This window comes from Amaranthus tricolor, chromosome 1 (genome assembly GCF_026212465.1).
Source record: "Amaranthus tricolor cultivar Red isolate AtriRed21 chromosome 1, ASM2621246v1, whole genome shotgun sequence".
In the NCBI taxonomy this organism is placed as follows: domain Eukaryota; kingdom Viridiplantae; phylum Streptophyta; class Magnoliopsida; order Caryophyllales; family Amaranthaceae; genus Amaranthus; species Amaranthus tricolor.
Genome location: NC_080047.1, coordinates 818,914 through 840,153, shown reverse-complemented (window position 1 = coordinate 840,153; position 21,240 = coordinate 818,914). Strand labels below are relative to the sequence as shown.

The window sequence follows — 21,240 nt, the reverse complement described above, 5'->3', positions numbered from 1 at the left end:
TTAATAACAGGAAAAACATTAACCAATAAATCCACCCATGATTTTTTCCTTAAACACTACTCTATTTTATTTCAAATATTCCATTTGTTTTTTTCAAATTTGTCAATAGGATATATAAAAAAACAAATGGAATATTTATAATTTTGATCAAATATTATTATTAAAATTTTCACACCTCACAATCATGATTGTGATCATGATCATCATTTTGATCAAGAGGAAGAACATGAGAACGACAAATAGGGCAAGTAATATGTGAAGCCAACCAAGTATCAATACAAGAAATATGAAAAGCATGACAACATTTTGGGAAAACTCTTAAACTTTCCCCTTCTTTAAACTCACCCAAACACACCGTACAATCTCTCTCCTCCATATCATTCTCCTTAACATAAAATTTGATTGGGATCCGTTGGATCTCCGTCACAGTTAAACCAAAGGTTGAGATGTGCCAAAAAGGGTGAAAGACCACCCTATTACCATGTTCTTCATCTAGGGAATAACTATCACTACTCTCACTCCTTTGACTTATTCTATGCCTTGTTTGGTAAAGTTTGGTGTAGAGGATATAAAAGATAATTAGGAAAAAACTTATGGAAAAAAGAGTAATCATGGTGATAAGTAAAGGAGAGGGATTATGAGGTTTGTTTGGTTTGGAGGAAGGGAAATTAGGGGGAGAAGGTAAAAGGGGATCGTTAGAATAGGTGTAGAGACAAAGGGAAGGACAAATTGCCAAACAGACCATAGGACAAAAACCTAAGGAAGCTGAGGTTTTGTTATTGTTTAGGAAGCTTTTTTGTAAGTTACAATGATAAAGGCATGTTTGGACAGTGGGATTATTAGTTGAGTTTGAGATTGAGATTAGTAAGAGTTTTCTGTAATGAGTTAGTGGAGGAGCCATGTTTGGGGAGGAAGAAATGAGGGTAGAATTTTTTGTTTGGAATAGAGACTTTGTAACTTGTAATAGTGACGTCCTGTTATTGTATGGACTCAATCGAAAGAAATGAGTCCTCTTTATAATTAGCATTACAAATGTAAATATGTCATATAATTCTTAAATAATAAAAAAACTATTTATAAATTGTAAATTTTTAAATGTCTACTTTATTAATATATATTTTTTAATTTTAGAGATTTTTTTAACTCTAGATTATAGGCAAATGTCTATCTTATTTATGATCAACAACAGCCATGATTTGTAAGAAGGATAAAGTGTGGTGTAGGAAGAGGTAGTGAATGCTTGTTAACCATTGACTTGGTTTATAAGTCAATTAGGATTCAGGAGCCTCATTCACGGACGGGTGCTTTTATTTATTTATTTATTTTTGAATGATATGAGTTTTTGAGATTTTTATTTGTTGATAAATATTTTTTAATTTGACTCAAAGCTTGTAATTCTTCACTAATTGGTATATAAAATTAGGCAGATTCAACTGTGTTTAGCTGGTCGCAAATTAGCGATCAAAAAAGGTGGTCAGGGTTTTTTTTTTTTTTGCAATTTTAATATTTTTTGGGGAGATTGTGAATAATAAATCAATCTTTGTATGATCCGTTGAAAATAAACTTATTAATTATTTATTTTTAAATAAACTCACATATTAAATATATTTGCTAGAAATTAACTCAACTATTGTTTATTATTTTCAGCAATTATACCAAAAGAGTTTATTTATAAATAATCAATAATTGAGTTTATTTTCTATGCATCAAGTACATATTGGTTTATATTTTACATTTACTATTTTTTAGTGTACGACTGAAGACGCCTACTATTATGTTAATACTAATAATAATCAATCGCTATGATCAGTGTACGACTGAAGACGCCTACTATTATATTAATACTAATAATAATCAATCGTTATGATTAGTGTACGATTGAAGACGCCTACTATTATGTTAATACTAATAATAATCAATCATAATCATGATAACGTAAGCACAATGGAAGAAACGTAACCCTAGAGAATACCAACGTATAAAAAAAGTGCCGTAAGAGAGAAGATGAATAAAAGAACACCAAAAATAAACCATATAACAAATGAAATTACCAAATAGCAAAACTTGCAAGGGATGAGGATTAAAGTTAGGCAACATATAACTTGCAAGGAACATAAAATATGTTTGAAGTCACGAAATTCATATTAATTTGCTTTAAGCAATAATAACGACCCCATAAATATATGGTAGATATCAACCCATAACTAATTATAAAACAATAATCTTAAATATTGTATAAATAAATAAATTTACAGATTCTAGTAAAATGTCGAGGATGAGAAACAGTGTAGGAACGTTTAGAATGCGTGGTTTGATGGAGCTTATGCAACTGTACACATCGAAAACCAGTAATGCTATGATGAAGAATGTTGTTTTTGGTACTACTAGGCCAAGAATTGCTGATAATGGTGTATGTAATTTGCAATTTTCTGAAAGATTTGTGCTTGAAGATCATGCTCGTACTGCTGCTACTTCTTGTCAAATGTAAGAAACTAATTAAGATTAAGTGCAATTTGTTGTTTTTTTTTAATGTTGGGTCGGGTAATGTTGTGTCAAGAATCAAACTACCAAGTCATGTACGTTATTTTCAGTGTCGTTTCTAATAATTTTTTGAAACATAAAAAGGACTCTTGTGTAAGTAAAATTTCAGTGTTTTTTTCTTCTCCAATTATGCATGATATAATTTTTTTTAATTTTTTTATTACATTAACGTCAAATAAATGTATAAATTTAAAATCATATAATGATAAGGTTCTTATGCACAAATTAATTTTTAATAATAAGAATTAATTCAGGCTTTAAATTCTGGAAGAGGGAAAATAAGTAGATTTTATAAATTATTGTGCATTCTTAATCTATTCCATCTGATAAAAATTACGATCTTGATTATGTTGTATATATGCAGAGGAACAGAAGAGAGAGCATCGTCGTCTAAACCGACATCGTCTCCAACTCCTCGACCACAGCCATCAGTTGGTCGGTTCCCGTGGTATATGATGCTGTCTCTCTTCCTATAATCATAAACATTACTCTGTTCATTCTTTAATTTTTATAATATTTCAAATATCCTATTTTATTTTGATTAAGGTTTTTAAGAAAAATATAGAAGATCAAATATATTTATATTTTTCTTAGTAAAGTAATTTATTTTTTATAATGTTCATTTAGACATATTCTGGCTCAAAAATTACTTTAAAAATTGTATAAAAAATAAATGGGAAGAACAAAAGAGAACGAAGTAAGTAATACTTAATTCGATTGTTCCTAAAGCCGGCTCTAAGGTAGGCGAAAAGGGTCATTATCCAGGGTCCAAAAATTAAAAGTATAATTATAGTAACAGAAGGGGCCTCCTGAGAATTACCAAAAGGATTCAGGAAAAATAATGCTAAATAATGCATGTGAAAAAGCAATTATGATAAATATTGTAAAATCTTCAAGAAAAAATTATTATTTTTAAAAATAATAGTTAAATTTGGCTTTTTGATTGCCACAAATTAAAGAGAAAAATTTCTAGGTGCCTTTGAGATGGGTATTATAATTGTTTAATTTTGTTGAATTGAATATTTTATGGGGTAATATTTTTAGTGGAAATGACATAAAAATATCCTTTTGATTTTATTTAGTTATAAGAAGTAACTCAATTACTGAAGTCGTCGTCCATTTAAGTTTGAGCATTTGAGACTTACGGACCGAAGAGAAAAAGTTGACAAGTCACTCAAATTGTAGAAATATAATTATCTTTAAAAGTATTATGATTTACAATTTTGTACAATTTCCAAAAAAAATATCAAGATTGACTATAATATTTCTATAAAAAACACTTAATTAATTTGATCGTAAATTTAATTTTTAATTTTACTACGTATAGGTTAAAAGTGTTTTTGGGCTCTGTGTTTTCGCTACTTCTAGCATTTCGGGCACCATGGACAACTCTTCTCAAAATAGGAGGTATGCAGTACAGTCTGTATACTTAACATTTTCTATGTGTGATGTTTATTCACAAATTTTTTTAAGAGACTATTCTCTTTAAAAAGCCATATTTAATTGGGCTGGTTCAAAAACAAAAATATAGGATAAGTTTTACGTAAACATTAAGAATATTTTAAGTAAGTTTTTCGATAGACATTTAGAATATTTTAAGTAAGTTTTTCGATAAGCATTAAGAATATTGTAAGTGGGCATCTTAAATACTTTTTCGGTGGACATTGAAGTATATTGTAAATAAGCATTAAGAATAATATAAGTAGACATTAAAAACACAATAAGTGGACATTAAAATTTAATGGGTTAGACATGAGAGACCAGCTGATGTTTATTTGGCTCATAAATAAAGAGCATATTAATTTGTCATTTTTGTTATTTTTACTACGCCTGTTGTGATTATTGAGCATCATCACTCACTCACAATAGGAGAGGCAGAGGTGGTGATGAAAGAGGTGGAACAAGCGGCGGAAGTAGTGGAAAAGGTGGCAACTGTGGTGGAGAAAGTGTCTGAAGAAGTGGCTGATAAAATACCTGGAGATCATAATAAAATTAAGGAAGCTGTTTTGGTTGTTGAGCATTTTTCTCAAGAGGCTGCTAAGGATGCACAAATAGCTGAACAAATCATTCACAAGGTCAATAAACTATAATCCTAATTAAGTTTTCAATATCCAACTATAATTAATTTCACCTATTAATTATTTTCAAATAATTTTATCTGTAATATGTATATGTTTTCGACATATCCAGTGTGGGAGGGAGGGTCAGAATTATAGTGGTTCAGAAAATCGACTTGGATACTGATTTATATTTTCAAATATGAGATTAATTTTGACAAATTTTCCTTTAATATTTCCTTCTTTTTTATCTAGTTGTTACATCACTTCATTTCTCATACTTGTATGAGACAGTAATTAATATCTTAAATTATCAATTGCAAATAATAAAATCTACTTATAGATTATGAAAATACATTATATGATGAATTTAACAAGATTCCACGTAATTAAGAATTTTTTTGGAGACAAATCATTTGTAAAAATTAAATTGACAAACCGACATGCGTAGATAGTGAAAAAATCAAATGCAACAATAATAAATACGATAAAGTATGTTAGTAGATGGATCCATTCTATATATATTACTTTTTTATTGAAGATTCTATATATATTACTTTAGTTGAAAGATCATATTCTTATGTTAGGATTGATTATTTTTCGTAATGTAACATATGAAAGTAAATTTGGATGAAGTAAATATTTCTAATTTGTGTAGATTAAATTTACAGGTAGAAGTGATGAAACAAGACCTTGAAGATGTGGGAGAGACGATAGAGCCTATTATTGAAAAATTTATTCATCAAAATAAGTCGTCTAATGCAGCACTTGACCACAATTTGTAGAGAATCAAGTGTTATTTCGATTAAAAAAAAAATTCCATTTTTTCAAGCAAAATTATGAATTCGATTCTGGTCGTAAAGTAGCTTATTATTTATGATTTCATTAATACTCATGTTTAACTAACAATGTTTCATTTTAACGATTTTAAATACAATAATAATTGTATAATAGTTTAAAATTCCGTTTCAAGTATGAAAAGTAATTATTTTTGACACTTTATAAATGCTAGATAGATTTACATTACTAAGTCCTCCATTTATTATAAGGTTTTTTAGTTATGTATTTTGTTTTGAGTATCTTTTTTATTAGTTACATTTAGAATCTTTCTATAAAAAGTTTTTCTAGTTGGTTGAAAAAATGAATAAAACGATTTTATTGATTTATTAATTTAATGAGAAATTACAAGAATATTAAGTCTCTTAAACTAAAAATTCAAAAATTAATACATTTGAAATCAAACTTAATCTCTAATTACTAATTTCAATTATAAAACATGATGTAAAACATCTCATAATTACTTTTATTAATTATTGTGCAAGTACATGTAAATAACAATAAAAAGTACTTTTAACTATGAAAAATATCTTACTAAATTTTGATATTTACCAAATATTGTCTTTACAATTCAGATATAAAAAAGAAAGGGATATTCTATATGGTAAGCACCAACTATGGCGAAAGGCAAGTGGTAGTAATTCTTAAATTTTTTTTCCACAAAATAGCACTCAACTCTTGGAAAAGTCACTGCCGTAACATTATGACGCAAATACCCTTGTTTAATTTCAATAGAAAAATTCTATATGATAGGCACTAACTATTGCAAAAGGCGAGTGGTAGCAATTCTTAAAATTTTTTCCACAACATAGCACTCAACTCTTGAACAATTAACTACCGTAACATTATTAAGCCAAAAATGTTTAATTTTCCGTTAATTATGGAAATAACCATTTTACCCCTATTCCTTTTCACTAAAATTCGGTACCTCCTTCCTCTTCCATTCAACATGTTCTTCCATTTCTTCAAGATCTTGAATTTCAATGCTCCATTATTAAGCTGTCTACATGCATCATGTTGATGCTGATTTTATTCTTTTGAGAATTTAGGGTACTCAATACAAAATCGAGATTGATGGACAAGTGAAGCAGCTCATCAACATAGGTATACAAGAGTCTCCAAGGATGCTAAGATTGTGGCTTACTGACGAGGATGAAGTGGAGGCATTTTGGAAAGACCTTAATCTATATGATTTGGCTTAATGATGTTGAATGGAAGAACATGTTGAATGGAAGAGGAAGGAGGTACTGAGTTTTAGTGAAAAGGAACAGGGGTAAAATGGTTATTTTTATATTTAACGGAAAATCAAATATTTTTAGCTTAATAATGTTATAGTAGTTAATTGTTCAAGAGTTGAGTGCTATTTTGTGAAAATTTTTTTAAGAATTGCTACCACTCGCCTTTTGCAATAGTTAATGCCTACCATATAAAATGGTTAACGAAAACTTAACGTTTTTTGCGTCATAATGTTACGGCAGTGACTTTTTCAAGAGTTGAGTTCTATTTTGATTTTGTGGAAAAAAATTCTAGAATTGCTACTACTCGCCTTTCGCCATAGTTGGTGCTTACCATGTAGAATATCCTAAAAAGAAATTGATATACTACTTATAATAACATGACTTGTTTTTACAGGAGTCTATTTGTTAAGAATTCTCCCGAAAAGTTTTAAGATCAAAATGCATTAAAAGAACTTGTGTCAGTCTTTAAAATTATTCTACACCCTTCATAAATAACTGATAATCCGATAAAATAGAAATATTACATCATACTAAGTTTAGTTGTTAAAATTATTAGTTCATATCGATGTCATATGTAACCACTAAATATAGTTACTTTTACAATGTTTCACGTAACGATTTAAGTAACGCTTAATAATTTTTTTTTTTGAATATAGTAACGCTTAGTAATTCAATAAAGCTAAAACGCCATTTTAAAAGTTGTCTGTGTTCCATAAGGTAGACCATCAAAATTTATTTTCGTTCTAGGTTGTCCGAGTTAACTCACAAAAAGTAGGACTCAGATTGACTCGACCGAGTGGCGCATTTGAGTGAAAAAACTCAGATTGTACTCTCCTTTGCCATCACTGTCACTTCTCACTTCTCACTTCTCACTTCTCACTTCTCAGGTTCTTTCTTCAACATTCTTTTAATTTCCTTTATAAATTAATCTTTTTTGTCAATTGTTCTATTTGATTTCAAACATTCATGAAAATATAAATATTAATTTTGAACTTAATTTTTATATTCATAAATCATATTGCAATAATTTGATATGCCAACTCTATCCATCATGATCAGATTTAAGTAGAAAAGTTGCAGTTTTTTCTGGGTGTTCCTATTTTTGTATTTGGATTCAGATTTATTAGACTGGATGAGCATTTTTTGGCTATAGTAAATTGAATCATGTAATTGTTCGCAACTTAGGGTTGTTGATGTCTGATCCCGTAATTGAGTATTTGGTTTGAAAATAATCAGAATTCTCCAAGTTTTTTCGTTAAAAAGATTGAATTTTGAGATTGAAACTTTAAAAATAAAGGGTTTGTTCAATTGATGTTTGAATTTGACTTTTTTGGGGGTATTTGAATTTGATTTTTTTTGGGTGTTTTGGCCTTTTTTGGCATCTGAGTTTTCTTTATTTTGAGGAATTGATTCAATGAAGGGAATTATGAATCAGCTTGTGCATATCAATGGGCTTAACGTCCATTTTGGGTGTTTTGGGCACCCTTTTAAGGGAAAATTAAGAAGGGGAGGCAAGAGTGTTGAGTTTTCTTTCAATTTTTTTTTGTTGGAAGTTATCAATTGTGGAGCTTTGATCATAGAAGTAGTAATTCGAGATGCACTTTCGTAGACTGCGTGAATCCACCTGATTTTTCCCTTATGTGTGCCTTCTGTTTGTTGAACTTCATATTCTATGGTTTTATGTGTGCCCTTATGTGATTGGTATCCTAGAGTGTGTTTGGATAACATTTGAGGAAGGAAAGAAGGGATTAGCTTCTTAGATATCCCTCCGTTCAATTTCCTTGCCTCCATTTCCATCCCCTTCCCATCCGCTATCCAAATGAAGGTAGCTTCATCCCTCCAAATTTCTTCCACCCAAACAATACAGTAGTGACAATATTACATTCTTTTCAGGTACGAGGTGCGAATGAGCTACAGAGTCAACTCTCTACATTGACATTATATATCTACCACTATGTTCCAGAACAAGACGAGATTAATTTTAAATGCAATCCATGGGTGAATGAATAGTACTTCACTATATTTGCAGAACATGACGGAGCTCTTTGGTTACACTGCTTGCAGACAACTATCTCAGTTTATACTGGCTATAATTTTTTTTCATGTTTCCGAGTATTTTCTAGCCGTCTACATCCACGGAAGAACAAATGTGACCATGCGATCTCTTTTGATAAGCAAAAATTACATTGTGGCTATGATATGTTCAGTTCTTGAGTACTGTCTTGAAATCACCTTCTTCCCTGGACTGAAAGAGTATTGGTGGATAAGCAACTTAGGACTTGCTATGGTTGTCATCGGGGAAATTATACGCAAAGTGGCTATGATAACAGCCGGCCGTGCCTTCACACATCTGATCAAAATCCATCACGAGGAGCATCACACCTTAGTAACTCACGGCATTTATCAATTCATGAGGCATCCGGGTTATTGTGGCTTTTTCATCTGGTCAGTTGGCACTCAGATAATGCTGTTGAATCCCATTTGTACCCCTGCATTTGCAGTGGTCGTTTGGAAGTTCTTTGCTGGAAGAGTACCATATGAAGAGTTCTTCCTGAGACGGTTTTTCGAAAATGAGTATGACGATTATGCACAGAGGGTTCCGTCTGGTATACCGTTTGTGAAGTGAATATCATTCCATATTCGTCATCGACAGGATTTGCTTAGAATCAGGTTAGCAGTTCTCCAGCTTTACTTGAGTGCTAAAAACTGAATGATAGTAGTTGGATTTTTCTTTTGTTTACACAATGAATGATGTCAAATGGGAATCACTATATTGAATCATGTATTCTACATGAAATTTTGGTTTGCTTGTTGATTGATAGTGATGTCAAATGGAAAGCAATCAGAACTTTTATTTAATCCAGGAAGAGAATGTTGTGAGTGAAAGAATGCAAAGAAATAACAGAATGACATCAAAATTTACTCGGAAATTTTGGTACTATTAAAAGATACTACCAACGAACAGTAAGAAAAGAGAACAAATATGAATACAACTGAAGTTATATAGAAAACAATATTTGGAGGAAGACTAGTTTGAATCAATAGTAATGTTTCCTGTGGACTTGTTGCTAATGTGAGTTTCGAGTTTGACTTATGTGAAATACATAGTTTATGAAGCAAACAGTAGGGAATATGATATATAGTTTATGAAGACACTATTATCTTGACATTAGTACATTGTTTCTGTTTTCTCATTGAGATTACAACATTTCTTCTCAAAAGCTCTCACATAAATTTACGTAAGGTTGTAATCTCAATGGGACAGACTCTTATTGTGTTTCTAAATGGAGTACAACCGTGACTTATTTCTTACACGAAACTTTAGAGTTTCCTTGGGAGAAAGTACATGGTGCAGCTAGGGGGATGAGTACTTGGCTGTACTTCTATAGAGGATAGCATCCTCAATAATGTTGGTCATCTGTAGTGTGGAGGAGAGGGTGGAGAGGGCAGTCGGTAGGAAGTGCAAGCTGGTGTCCGCTTAGAAGCTGGTGGTGCACAGATAGGCAATCTTCTTCTGTAAATAGTCATCATCCCTCTACTGTTTCGTCCAGCCATGACCTCTGACTCCGAAACTGGTTTGTGGAGTCAACGCAAAAATACCTTTTCAGTCATGGTCGCGGTAACGGTCGCGAGACGGATATCACAGTCAACACGGATAATTTCACGTTCAATGCAGCCTATATTTCGGTCGTGGTAAACTCACAAATCTTAAAAACACGATCGCAATACGGTGATGCAGCCTTGCACTATGTTGTGGACTTCCTCTTTAGGTAAGTAGTGTATTTTCTTGCTGCTCACCATCTCATATATAGGCTGCGTAGTTTTGAAATTATGGCTATACAAGCAACTTGTTGTGGGGCAGTAGAGTGAATGGAGGCCTCGGAAAAAAAGGCGATGCAGGGTTAGATGAAGTCATTGGCAATGATCTTATTGGCAGTGGTAGTGCACGGGGGCTATCACCACAGGTGGTGGGGGCAGGGGGCATCATAGGCATTGGTGCTGCTGCGCTAGTTAGTGTGACCATTGGCTGATAAACTGCAGGTGACACCATTTTAGTTGCCAACATTACCATCACTAGCTAACACCAGCATCAATACTTTTTCCACCTTCATATTTTCCCCCTTTTTTCGCGCAACAATCATTTGTCAAACACCTCAATTTGCCAAACCACCCATTAATAATCTTATAAATAAAATCTCAAGTAATAGTAATTAGCATGCACCACAGGCAGGAGTATACGCATGATCAAGACACATGAAATGAACAAATGAACAGAGTAATACAGAGATTAAGAAAGTATACTGATTATTAATACGAACATAATATATGATATGAAGTCTCAATCGTTTTTTCAACAAGCTAATATAGTGCTTAATTCGGTCAAATTATTGATATTGTACAACAAACTATCAAGGACCCGAAAAATCAGACTCCCTAATCATTTGAATTGTGTTGATGATATTAATGGATAGTCAAAATGAGTGAGTAAAATAAATGTAAACATCACTTAAGGATATAGTAAGTAGAGATCAAGCAGTAAGCACAAAAACAAAGGATTTATGGTGATTGGGGACCAAAAGTTACTCCAATGTACCTAGGATCATTATGCTTGGGTGGAATCGGCGATTGACCCACCATTCCTCCCGGTGTTCCATCCTCCGCGACTGTATGCAGATGACCCCCGAAACCAGTCAACAATAGTGCTAGCAGGATCAGCACCATCATCAAACTGTTTGCTCTCATTCTGTCTTAGCTAAGTTAAGCATAAATTCAGAGGGTTATTGTTTTTAATTCACCAACTTGATATATATTGAAAATATACTTAATTATATTATAACTATATGAAATAAGAATCATGATATGTTGATGTTAATGTTATTGAACATTTCTAACACTTTACGAAGTATATGTTAATGTTGCCATCCATAACGTGATGGCATCCACCACAATTTAACATTTGGGTTAATTGTGTGCTCCTCCACTATGTAATTAGGAGAAAATTCTAAAATATTAGGAGTATAAGATAATTCATGAGATCATCTTAAGATTATACGTGATCATTTTAAGACTATAAAAAGTATTCACTTTAAAACAGTAAGTGTACATGGAACAATTCAATATAAATGATTTCACCGTGAGACCGTTTCTTTTAGAAAATTTGTGAAATATTTTTGATTTTGATGATACAAGTAAATGTAATCCTTATAAGGAGTATCAATCATCAATAATCAATAAAATATACTAATGAAAAAACGACTTAAAACACGTGTCACACTGTCATTAAAATTTTCCCTCCTTTTTTTATTATTGACAGGAAAATTTTTTATATTTGACTTGATATTTAGGGAAATAATTATTTCATCAAAACATGTAATATTTGTTGATTGATATAACTATATGTGATGACATATTGAAATATTATATTTTCTTATATAAACCAAAATATAATATACATGTAAATCTCTATTTTAACTTAGATTATAAATTTTCATCATATAATGAACTAACTTATTTGGCTATTTTTTCAATTAAATCCTCTCTCCTATCTATCATAGTTGAAGACTTTTTAAAATTTATTTGTCTCAAATATCAATAATTACTATGAGTATATGTTTTAATATTGTTGTATAATAAATTATTTATTTACTTTGATAATGATAAGATCATAATAAATATAAGATTTAATAGTTAAGTTTATGCTGCAAATGAATTAATTTTATAAAATAATATCATTATTCATATCAGTAAAGATTTATAGTATTCGTGTGTTATACGAGAATCTATCTAATATATTAAAATTAGCTTAACTTTTTAAAATATCTTAATTTAATGACTATAATTATTACTTTTTTAAAAAATAACTAAATGTATCAATATGGGAAAGCAGAAAACTGTAAGGGTATGGTGATTAGGATTCACGTAGAAGCACAAGAAGCACATAATCAAATTGTGTGAAAAGTGACACAAGTTCACGGAAAAGAGTGATGACTGTCGACTGAGGAGCACAAAACTATGATACGATATAAATTCTGTCACAAAAGGAGTGATAAGCACAATACTATGGTGATTGCTCGAAAGTGTGAGGCAAGAGTACTGGAAATTATCGAGTTATTTTGATATAAATACACTTAAATTCGGTATGCTTGGAGTAAATAAGGATATATATGACCTATCATTAATAACACCCATAGATTGGAGGGGAAGGAAAGGGTGTTGATGGCGGTGGGTAAGAGGGTGGTGATGACGATGCCATGAAAGCACATACTGTAACCCGTATAGGAGCCGGTGGTCTTCGTTGGTTGCCACGCCTGATCTGCAACTGTCTTGTGCGCCGTGTGGGGAAGGTCTCCAACAATGGTTGTTGAACTTTCTTACTTGGTAATCTCTTCTAAGGATTGGGACTTGGATGTAAAGGCTACGCTAGCTAGAAAAGCTGCTAACAGCATATTAACCACAAATTTTCCTTCCATTAGGGAAAGCTACCAAATCGATAAGTAATCAGTTTTAGCACTATTCATTTGTACTCTTTGATTTGCATCAAAGAGAAAGTAAGTAAATTTTAAGAAAGTGGTAATAAATGATGAGAAAGAATCAATTTCAATGGTATGGAGGGAGTAATGCAAAGGCAAAGCACATTGAGGGTATATCATAAGAGGGTGACATAGAAATTTAGGTTTACTGGATCAAATTTCAAAGCAGATTCCTATTGACATTAACTTGTATAGATAATTATACATGTACAACACCACCATATCAAACTTGGCAAGAGGCAACATCTAACAGCTAACAGCTAACAGTCAACAATCATTTGTCAAACACCCCATTAATAAAATCTCAAGAAAATAGTTTTCATCATCACCATAGCCAAGACGGAAGTTAAGTCGACTAATTAAAAGGCAGGCGTGGAGTAGGTGATGTTGGAGCTTGAAGTGTCATCGCTGGTGCTTTCACAAAGAGGGGGGGAGAACGTGGAACAACTCCCAATGGTGGTGGTGGTGGTGGTGGTGCCGTCTCTTCCACCGATGGCGCAGGTGCTGGTGCAGGTGCAGGTGCAATGCTAATCATTTCAGGTTGTGATGTCGCCACCAACGCCATGTTTGCCACCATCAATACTAAAAAAGAACTCAATATGTTATGCTTTTCCATTACCTCACCAAGACAGAAAATTTGAAAGGGTTAATATTATTTTAACGTTTTTTAATTATAGGGGTAGGATGAGAGAACAAGAAGACTATATTTGGATAGAAACTTTATTTAGAAAAAATAATACTTGTTTTAATTGAAATAAATTTCAAGTCGATAAAAATTAAAGAAAATTTAGTAATTAGAAAATAAAAAGAGGTTCAAAATTTTTGAAGGACATTAGATGGGTTAATTAATTCGTGTATGTGGATTTTTAGATGTATAATATGTGAGAGGATGTCAAATTGTTGTTACTTGTTTCGCTACTTCTAATCTCAAGGTTTTAAAAATACTCGTAATTGTTACCTCCACTGTATGTCTTTATCCGTTGACTTTGACAAATATATAATAGGAGAATTTTATTATCGATTAAAAAGTCTTCTTTTATTTAGGACTTATTAAGGAGTATATTATGTTAAAGAAGTTGATATTTTTTAGCCTTTATTCTAGGAGAATATCCTATTATAATCTTTTTTTATATAGCAAATATATCTTTTTATTTATTTTAATTTATATTAGTTTTTATGTCAGGACCCAACACAACTAAAAATTTAAGCTTATAGCCTCTTTTGTATGTGATCGTCTCACCGAGACGAGTCCACACAAAAGGTTCATTATGATAAAAGTATCCATTATTGGACTATTTTAATCTAATTATGGGGCACGTCTCACGGTGAGACCGTCTCATACAAGGATCATTCCTAAGTGAAAGTTTGGAGGCTATGATAAAGTAATTAAACATATATATACAACAAAATGTATACAAATGTTTGAAATATACAACAAAATAAACACACACACACACACACACACACACACACACACACATATATATATATATATATATATATATATATATATATATATATATATATAGTCAATCCAAATACACAAAAGTTAAACGTTAACGCTCACGACCCTCATCTACCCTATCCAACTGAGTTGGTCTCCTACGCCTCTTACGGTAGTAAGAGGCGTTCGGGTGTCGCTCTGGTAGTGGAGGGGATTGATACTGTGATGGTTGTGATGGCCTAGCCTGCGAGGTCCCCGCAACGTCAACGGAGTATGAATGGTCCATCTCCTCCAAGTGATAGTCATAAGCAGGAGATGAGACGTGCGTATGGGCGGTAGTCGGTGAGGACTCTGCAGCGACTTTCGGTATAAAGGGCTGGAACTGCGAGCCGACGAGCATGCCATGCGCAATCTCCCTCATCGGTTCCTTGTAGCTGTACTGCATCACTGCTGCCACACCTTGTGCCTGCAATTAATATTTAGTTAATGTAACATTATATTATGTAATCGGCAACTTAATCATTTAAATGCAAATGAAAACTTACAAATTGGGTCATCGTAGGCGCAACAGGTGCGTAATGTGCTGCTGCGAAGATGGCACGTGGTGTCATTCATCGGCGCGTGATGGAGAGGAACCACGGCATGTAATCTGGTGTAGTAGGTGCGCCATGAACATCGATCGGCGCACCTTGTGCCAGCAACTCCAGTCTACCATCCCAACGAACGATGTGACGCCAGTTGATGTCCATCTAGTTTGTCGTACCCTGATTTTTGCGCGAAATCTGCTGCAGCTGGGTTTAGTGTCACAAGGCGGTGGAATGCCCTATACCAACCCATATTGGTGCAGTACGCGCTCTGGTAGATGTACTTCGACAATGTCGAAGCATATGAGTGGCACAAAAGCCCTCCACGCACCTGAATGAATCCTAAGTATTCGAGTACAGCTGCGTAGGCTTCCGCAGGGTATGAGTCCCACAAAAACTAAAATACATGTTATGGAAATGTAAGTGATATGTTAATTAAATTGTACTAATGTTAATGGGTATTGAAATATTTACCTAGTTGGGTCGTAGCAGGTCTAACTGATCTCGGTAGAATCCGAGACCGGTGCTGGTGTGCTTGCGCGTCCGGCGTGCAAAATTCCACCTTGAACCGTACACAGCATCTGGTGGAGGTTGTGGTGGAGGAGTAGTATCACCACGACCAACGGTTCTGTAAGGTTGGCCGATAAGAATATGCTCCCACGCCCACAGCTGAACATTGGAATTGTAATTAGTATGTAATTCAACTACAACGGATTAAAATTAAATGTTTTTTTTATTACCTGTAATATGAATACTGGCCCCGCAATCTCCTTGACGTTCTTGTGGGCAGCACCACATAGCCTCCTATACAGGTATCCAAGGGCTGCGGAGCCCCAGCTATACTCGGCGATGTGCTCCCATGGGTCGTCAAGTAAAGTTAAGTAAAGGAGCTGTATCTGGTTGTTTGTTTTATTGGAAAACAACGTACCTCAAAATAGTGCCTTCATCAGCATCTTCGGGGAGACGCGAGAAGGTCTGAACTAACCACGTGCAGTGCAAACCGCTCCCCTTGATCACTTCCGGTGGAGGGCGCTCTCCCAAGAGGGAATTTGGGTGAACTTTGAATGCTCCCACATAGCATCTATAGCCTCATCATCCTCAACGGAAAAGGCAAGCAATTCTCCACTCATGTCAATTTAAAGCTTATATTTACGGTACTTCTAGTAGGGTCTAATCCAATCTTAAAACATATAAAACGTTTAAAGTGGTTCAAATCAATGTTCGAATTACATGCAAACAACTTACGTCTTCCCCCAACATAATGAACTTTGCCACTACTTTCTCAAATACAACTCTTCCAAAAACACACTACAGTCACGCGAAATGATGCCATTTTCTACATTAATTCAAAGAAAATCAACATCATCAACTTCATGCCCATACAATTACATTATATTCATTTGATTATAATCTTTTTTGGTCTAAAAATTATTAAAATCCATAATGTAACTAAGTTCATACATATATAATACACATACAATCTAAATAATAAATCAATTCATAAGTTCATAAATAATATTTCTAATATCAACATCAACATTAACATTTCTAATAATACTAACAACATTGAATTCAACTAATTCAACATTACTTCAAAAAACAACATAAAGCTATAAAAACAATTAAAAATTACTTTCAATACTTATGGATAATTAAGAAGAGTCTTGATTTAATGACTAGTAACTAGTAACCTACATTTGAAAAAATAAGCAAATTTGATTATAACCCTAAAAAACTACATATACGCCAAAAAAACACAAACAAGTTTACCTTTGAGCAAGCTAGAGTATCCCACACTAATTTTGAAGTGCCACATTGAAAGAGGAATGCAAGAATTGATGGATTGAATCTATGGTTTTAGAGGGAGAATGTCGAGTGTGAAGGTAGGGTTTTGAAAAATGGGGGAAAATGGAAAAAAAGGAAGCTGATCCGCGTTTTTGTGCAGCATAGCTGTTCGCAGTTACTATCTGCGAACAGCTCCAAACCTCAGGTTTGGGATTTTTACGCTTTTGGAATATTTTTGAAACTTGGTTTATTTGGTTTATTTTTTTGATTTTTTCACTTATACATTTCAAATTTTCGCTTTTGATACTATGTCAAGAAATAAAATCAACCAAAAACTTAAGTTTATGGTTAAAGCCCTAAGATATATCGTATCATTCACCATTGGCAGGAATATGCGTAAGATCAAGACTCATGAAATGAATAAATGAACAGATTATATACAGAGATTAAGAAAGTATACTGAAAATAACATGAACAAACACATGAAATGGAGTCTCAATCAATTTTTTCAACAAGCTAATTTTGTGCTTGATTCGATTAAATTGTTTACATTTTACAAGAAACTACCAAGGATCTGAAAAACATACTTATGTCTTTCTGTACATTGCACAAAATTAAAAAAATAGCAGAATCGTTTGAATTGTGTGGATGATATTGATAGAGAGTCGAAATGGGCGAGTAAAAATATGGTAGACATCTCTTAGGGATAAAGCGAGAGTAGAGATCAAGCAGTAAGCGCAAAACAAGAAATTTATGGTGATTGGGGACCAAAAGTTATTCCAATATACATGGGATCATTATGCATGGGCGGAGTGGAGGTTAGGTGTTCCGTCTGCACGACTATATGCAGATGACGCCCGAAACCCGTCAACACTAGTCCTAGCAGGATCAGCACCATCACCAAACTGTTTGCTCTCATTCTGTTAGCTAAATTCAGCATAAATTGAGAAGATTGTTATTTTTAATTCACCAACTTGATATATATTGAAAATAAATTTAATTCTATTATCTAATTATCTAATATCTATATATATTTTAACTATATGAAATATGAATCATGATATGTTGCTGTTAATGTTATTGAACAATTCTAACACTTTACACGACGTATTTGGTCATGGTGCCATACACGGCGTGCATGATGACATCCACCACTATTTCGCTGGAACATTTGGGTTAATTGTGTGCTCCTCCACGTACTTCCGAGAAAAATTATCACTGACGATTTGATATAATTAGTTTGTTTCTCTAATCGATTATGTTAAAATTATAATTGATCACTCTAATACTATAAAAAGTGATCACTTTAAAATTATTAGATTGTAATTAATCATTTTAAGTTTATAAGTGATTACTTTTAGACAGTAAGTATACATTGAGACAACCCAATACAAATAGTCTCACCGTAAGATTGTTTCATTTGAGAATTTGTGAAATATTTTTCATTTTGATAATTTAATTAATTAGGATGTAATCTTTATAAAGAGTATATATTAAAACGAGATTAACTTTTTAAAATATCTTAATTTAATGACTACATTTTTTTATAAATATATCTATAAATATTTATTTATTAGATTAGTCCTTAAATTTCAACCATTATCTTAATTATTTGTGTATGATTGAACCCTAGAGTATACACTGTATACTCTATAAAATAGTAAAATCATATTAGCTACACATACAAATAGTATTTCCTCCGTTCTGAAATACTTGCTATTGATGGTGACATTTTCAGTAGAGAAAATGTCATTATCAATAGCAAGTATAATGGAACAAAGCAAGTACAATCACAAAACCATACATGATACATATACAATAGTACAACCATAAGTCCAAATTCATCATAGCCAGAAAACCTAAAAGAAAGACCTAGAATAATTCAATTTTTTCATGATTTTTTTACAATAATTCTACCTATTGATTAACGATGAATAATTTCAGCTTTGGAGGGTATTTCCTAGAGTAAACCTCGTAACCAGATGACTTGTTATATCAAGTTTTATTTAAAAAAATGATAAATTAAAATAAAATGTAAAAAAATGTTTTTAAAAATTCTGATTTTTTTAATTCTTCAGAATTTTTTTTGTAAATTTTTAAAATTTTTCCCTAATTTTATAATAATTTTCAGTTTAATATTTTGGTGAATAACCTACTATAGTAGATCATCGGATTACTCAAGTTTATTCTAGGCAAATACTCCTTGAAATTAGAATTATCTATGGTTAATCAATAGGTGAAATTATTATAGGAAAATCATAAAAAAAATTGAATTATTCTAGGTAATTTTCAAAAATATATAAAATGTAACACCATACATGGCTAGACAATTAAGAGGTTTAATTCGGCGATGATAATGGAGATAATGGAGATATTGGAGGGTTTGGAATTGGTGGAGGTGATGGACGCGGAACCATTGGTGGATCAAATGCGCCTAAGGCGGCTAACCTTCGGTGCAGGCGCAGTCGAATCACATATTGATTATCATTTTTCGATGATTCGACCATACCAAACAATAATGCAATGCTTAAAAGAATCACTACCATCAGCTTCAAACATGATACATGATTTTGAACCCTCATTTTCCTATTCTCTTTTTTGTTACTTACTTTGATTTTTTAATAATATTAAAGAATATATAATTAATCACTTAATTTTTTGCTTAATGGTGCAATTTGAAAGTTATATTTATAGGCAATGTAAGGGTATATGTCAAATTAAATTGCTTAATTCTATGTTTAGTAGTATAGCCATTTCATTTACCAATTATACATGTCAGCAAGTGACATGTTCTTTCTTAGACTCAAAGTAAATACTTTTACTTGGTCAATTTTAAGCGTTATTTATTTTGTATTAAAAAATATTGAATATAAAAAACCTTATTAACTACGAACTGTCTACGGATTAGTAATCACTTAGTTATTTTTATCATCTCAACCTAGTCATTTTCTTTATCCCAGCCTAACCAAAAATACAAATAAATGTTTTAGGTTGATTATCTATAAATTTCAAATTAAAATTTTAATTTTATTTGTTGTTTTTTATTTGTCATATTTAAAACATTTCATTTACTAGAGAAAATTTATTTTAAATATGTTTTTTCTTAGATTTTATGAGTTAAATATACTCATGTGCAGATTCTTATTAGATTGATCTTAATATAATTACTCTTTAATATATACTATTTCTTATAATTTCTAGAATACATATTTATAGATATTAAGGTTTAACAACATATATATGTGAAAATAATCAAAGGTGACAATATAATTAACGGAGTATATGTTATGCAAAGTTTGGTACCTTAGTTATTTATTTTTCTTATTTTGTGCTATGCATTTACTTTTATTATTAGAGTACAATTATAATTTTAATGTGATTTATTTGTTTAATAATTAATTTTAATGTCACTTATTTTTCTTTTTGTAGTGCCCATCTATTTGGAGGAGTATATGAGTGGGCGCATATTTTTTTACTCTCTTTGAAATAGGTATTGATATGGTCTAGGTGTCACCTTTTTTTAGATTTTCTTCTTATATGAAATACTGAATTGATAACTATGAATCTATCACTATGTTGTGCAAGTTGAATAAAATAATTTTCAGATGTCGAACGACCTTTTGGTTGCTTATATTTGTTGATTTGGTTAACAAACTAAGATTGACTATCAATCATAGATTAATCAAAATTATTTGATCGTTTTTGATTGACGAATTTTTTACTCAATTTATATTGACTCAGAATATTCAAAGTTATTAGTCCTTGACCGGGTTTTATTTGGTTTATATTTTAATTGATGAGTTTTCTTTTGACTCGTAGTGCATGATGCAAATACAATTCTATCTTTACAAATTATTGTATGAGAAGTGTTTTGTTGTGATATGTGTTATATATATGGGATAAATAATTCGATCCACAAAATTATAAGAATATGAATTTATTATTTTAAGGACGTTTTAATAAAAGACGGTATTTCATAAAGTAGCTAGCTAATTCATTTTAGATTTCAAGTAAGGAAGAATTTCGGCCCAAGCCTACCTATTAATGATAAACTATATATTCATTCTTTTCGATGTGTTGATATTTAAAAGTCTTAAGATTAATTTTATACTCTATAATATAAATAAGCATATAACCCTTAACAAAACAATTCATGGAGGGGTTAGTAGGGCATGTTGATAAATATGACCTGGATTAATATTAGACTCTGACATTTTTTTTGGT

General features: G+C 31.9%; 3 protein-coding genes across 6 annotated transcripts; 2 read left to right on the top strand and 1 right to left on the bottom strand.

The window, feature by feature from the left end:
* Positions 1 to 147: 147 nt before the first annotated feature.
* Positions 148 to 963, bottom strand: LOC130797186 (E3 ubiquitin-protein ligase RING1-like). The gene has a single exon (XM_057659676.1). The coding sequence runs from the start codon at positions 899 to 901 to the stop codon at positions 170 to 172; it is 732 nt and encodes a 243-aa protein (XP_057515659.1). The 5' UTR covers positions 902 to 963; the 3' UTR covers positions 148 to 169.
* A 1,260-nt stretch (positions 964 to 2,223) lies between these two features.
* LOC130797182 (uncharacterized) lies at positions 2,224 to 5,558 on the top strand. Its single transcript, XM_057659673.1, has 5 exons — positions 2,224 to 2,484; positions 2,906 to 2,989; positions 3,869 to 3,948; positions 4,411 to 4,616; positions 5,270 to 5,558. Exons 1-5 carry the CDS (start codon positions 2,267 to 2,269, stop codon positions 5,381 to 5,383), a joined length of 702 nt encoding a protein of 233 aa, XP_057515656.1. The 5' UTR covers positions 2,224 to 2,266; the 3' UTR covers positions 5,384 to 5,558.
* A 1,744-nt stretch (positions 5,559 to 7,302) lies between these two features.
* LOC130797161 (protein-S-isoprenylcysteine O-methyltransferase A-like) lies at positions 7,303 to 20,662 on the top strand. 4 transcript variants are annotated; one of them, XR_009038792.1, is made up of 4 exons: positions 7,370 to 7,560; positions 8,567 to 9,343; positions 15,210 to 15,650; positions 15,724 to 19,947. XR_009038792.1 is itself a non-coding variant. In XM_057659663.1 (3 exons), the coding sequence occupies exon 2, from the start codon at positions 8,676 to 8,678 to the stop codon at positions 9,297 to 9,299; it is 624 nt and encodes a 207-aa protein (XP_057515646.1). In that variant the 5' UTR covers positions 7,303 to 7,560; positions 8,567 to 8,675; the 3' UTR covers positions 9,300 to 9,343; positions 20,446 to 20,662. The 4 variants fall into 4 exon arrangements, 3 of the variants coding, with proteins under 3 accessions (XP_057515646.1, XP_057515639.1, XP_057515633.1); XM_057659663.1 differs by lacking the exons at positions 15,210 to 15,650; positions 15,724 to 19,947 and adding an exon at positions 20,446 to 20,662 and having other exon boundaries at positions 7,303 to 7,560; XM_057659656.1 differs by having other exon boundaries at positions 7,303 to 7,560; positions 15,210 to 19,951.
* Positions 20,663 to 21,240: the final 578 nt, after the last annotated feature.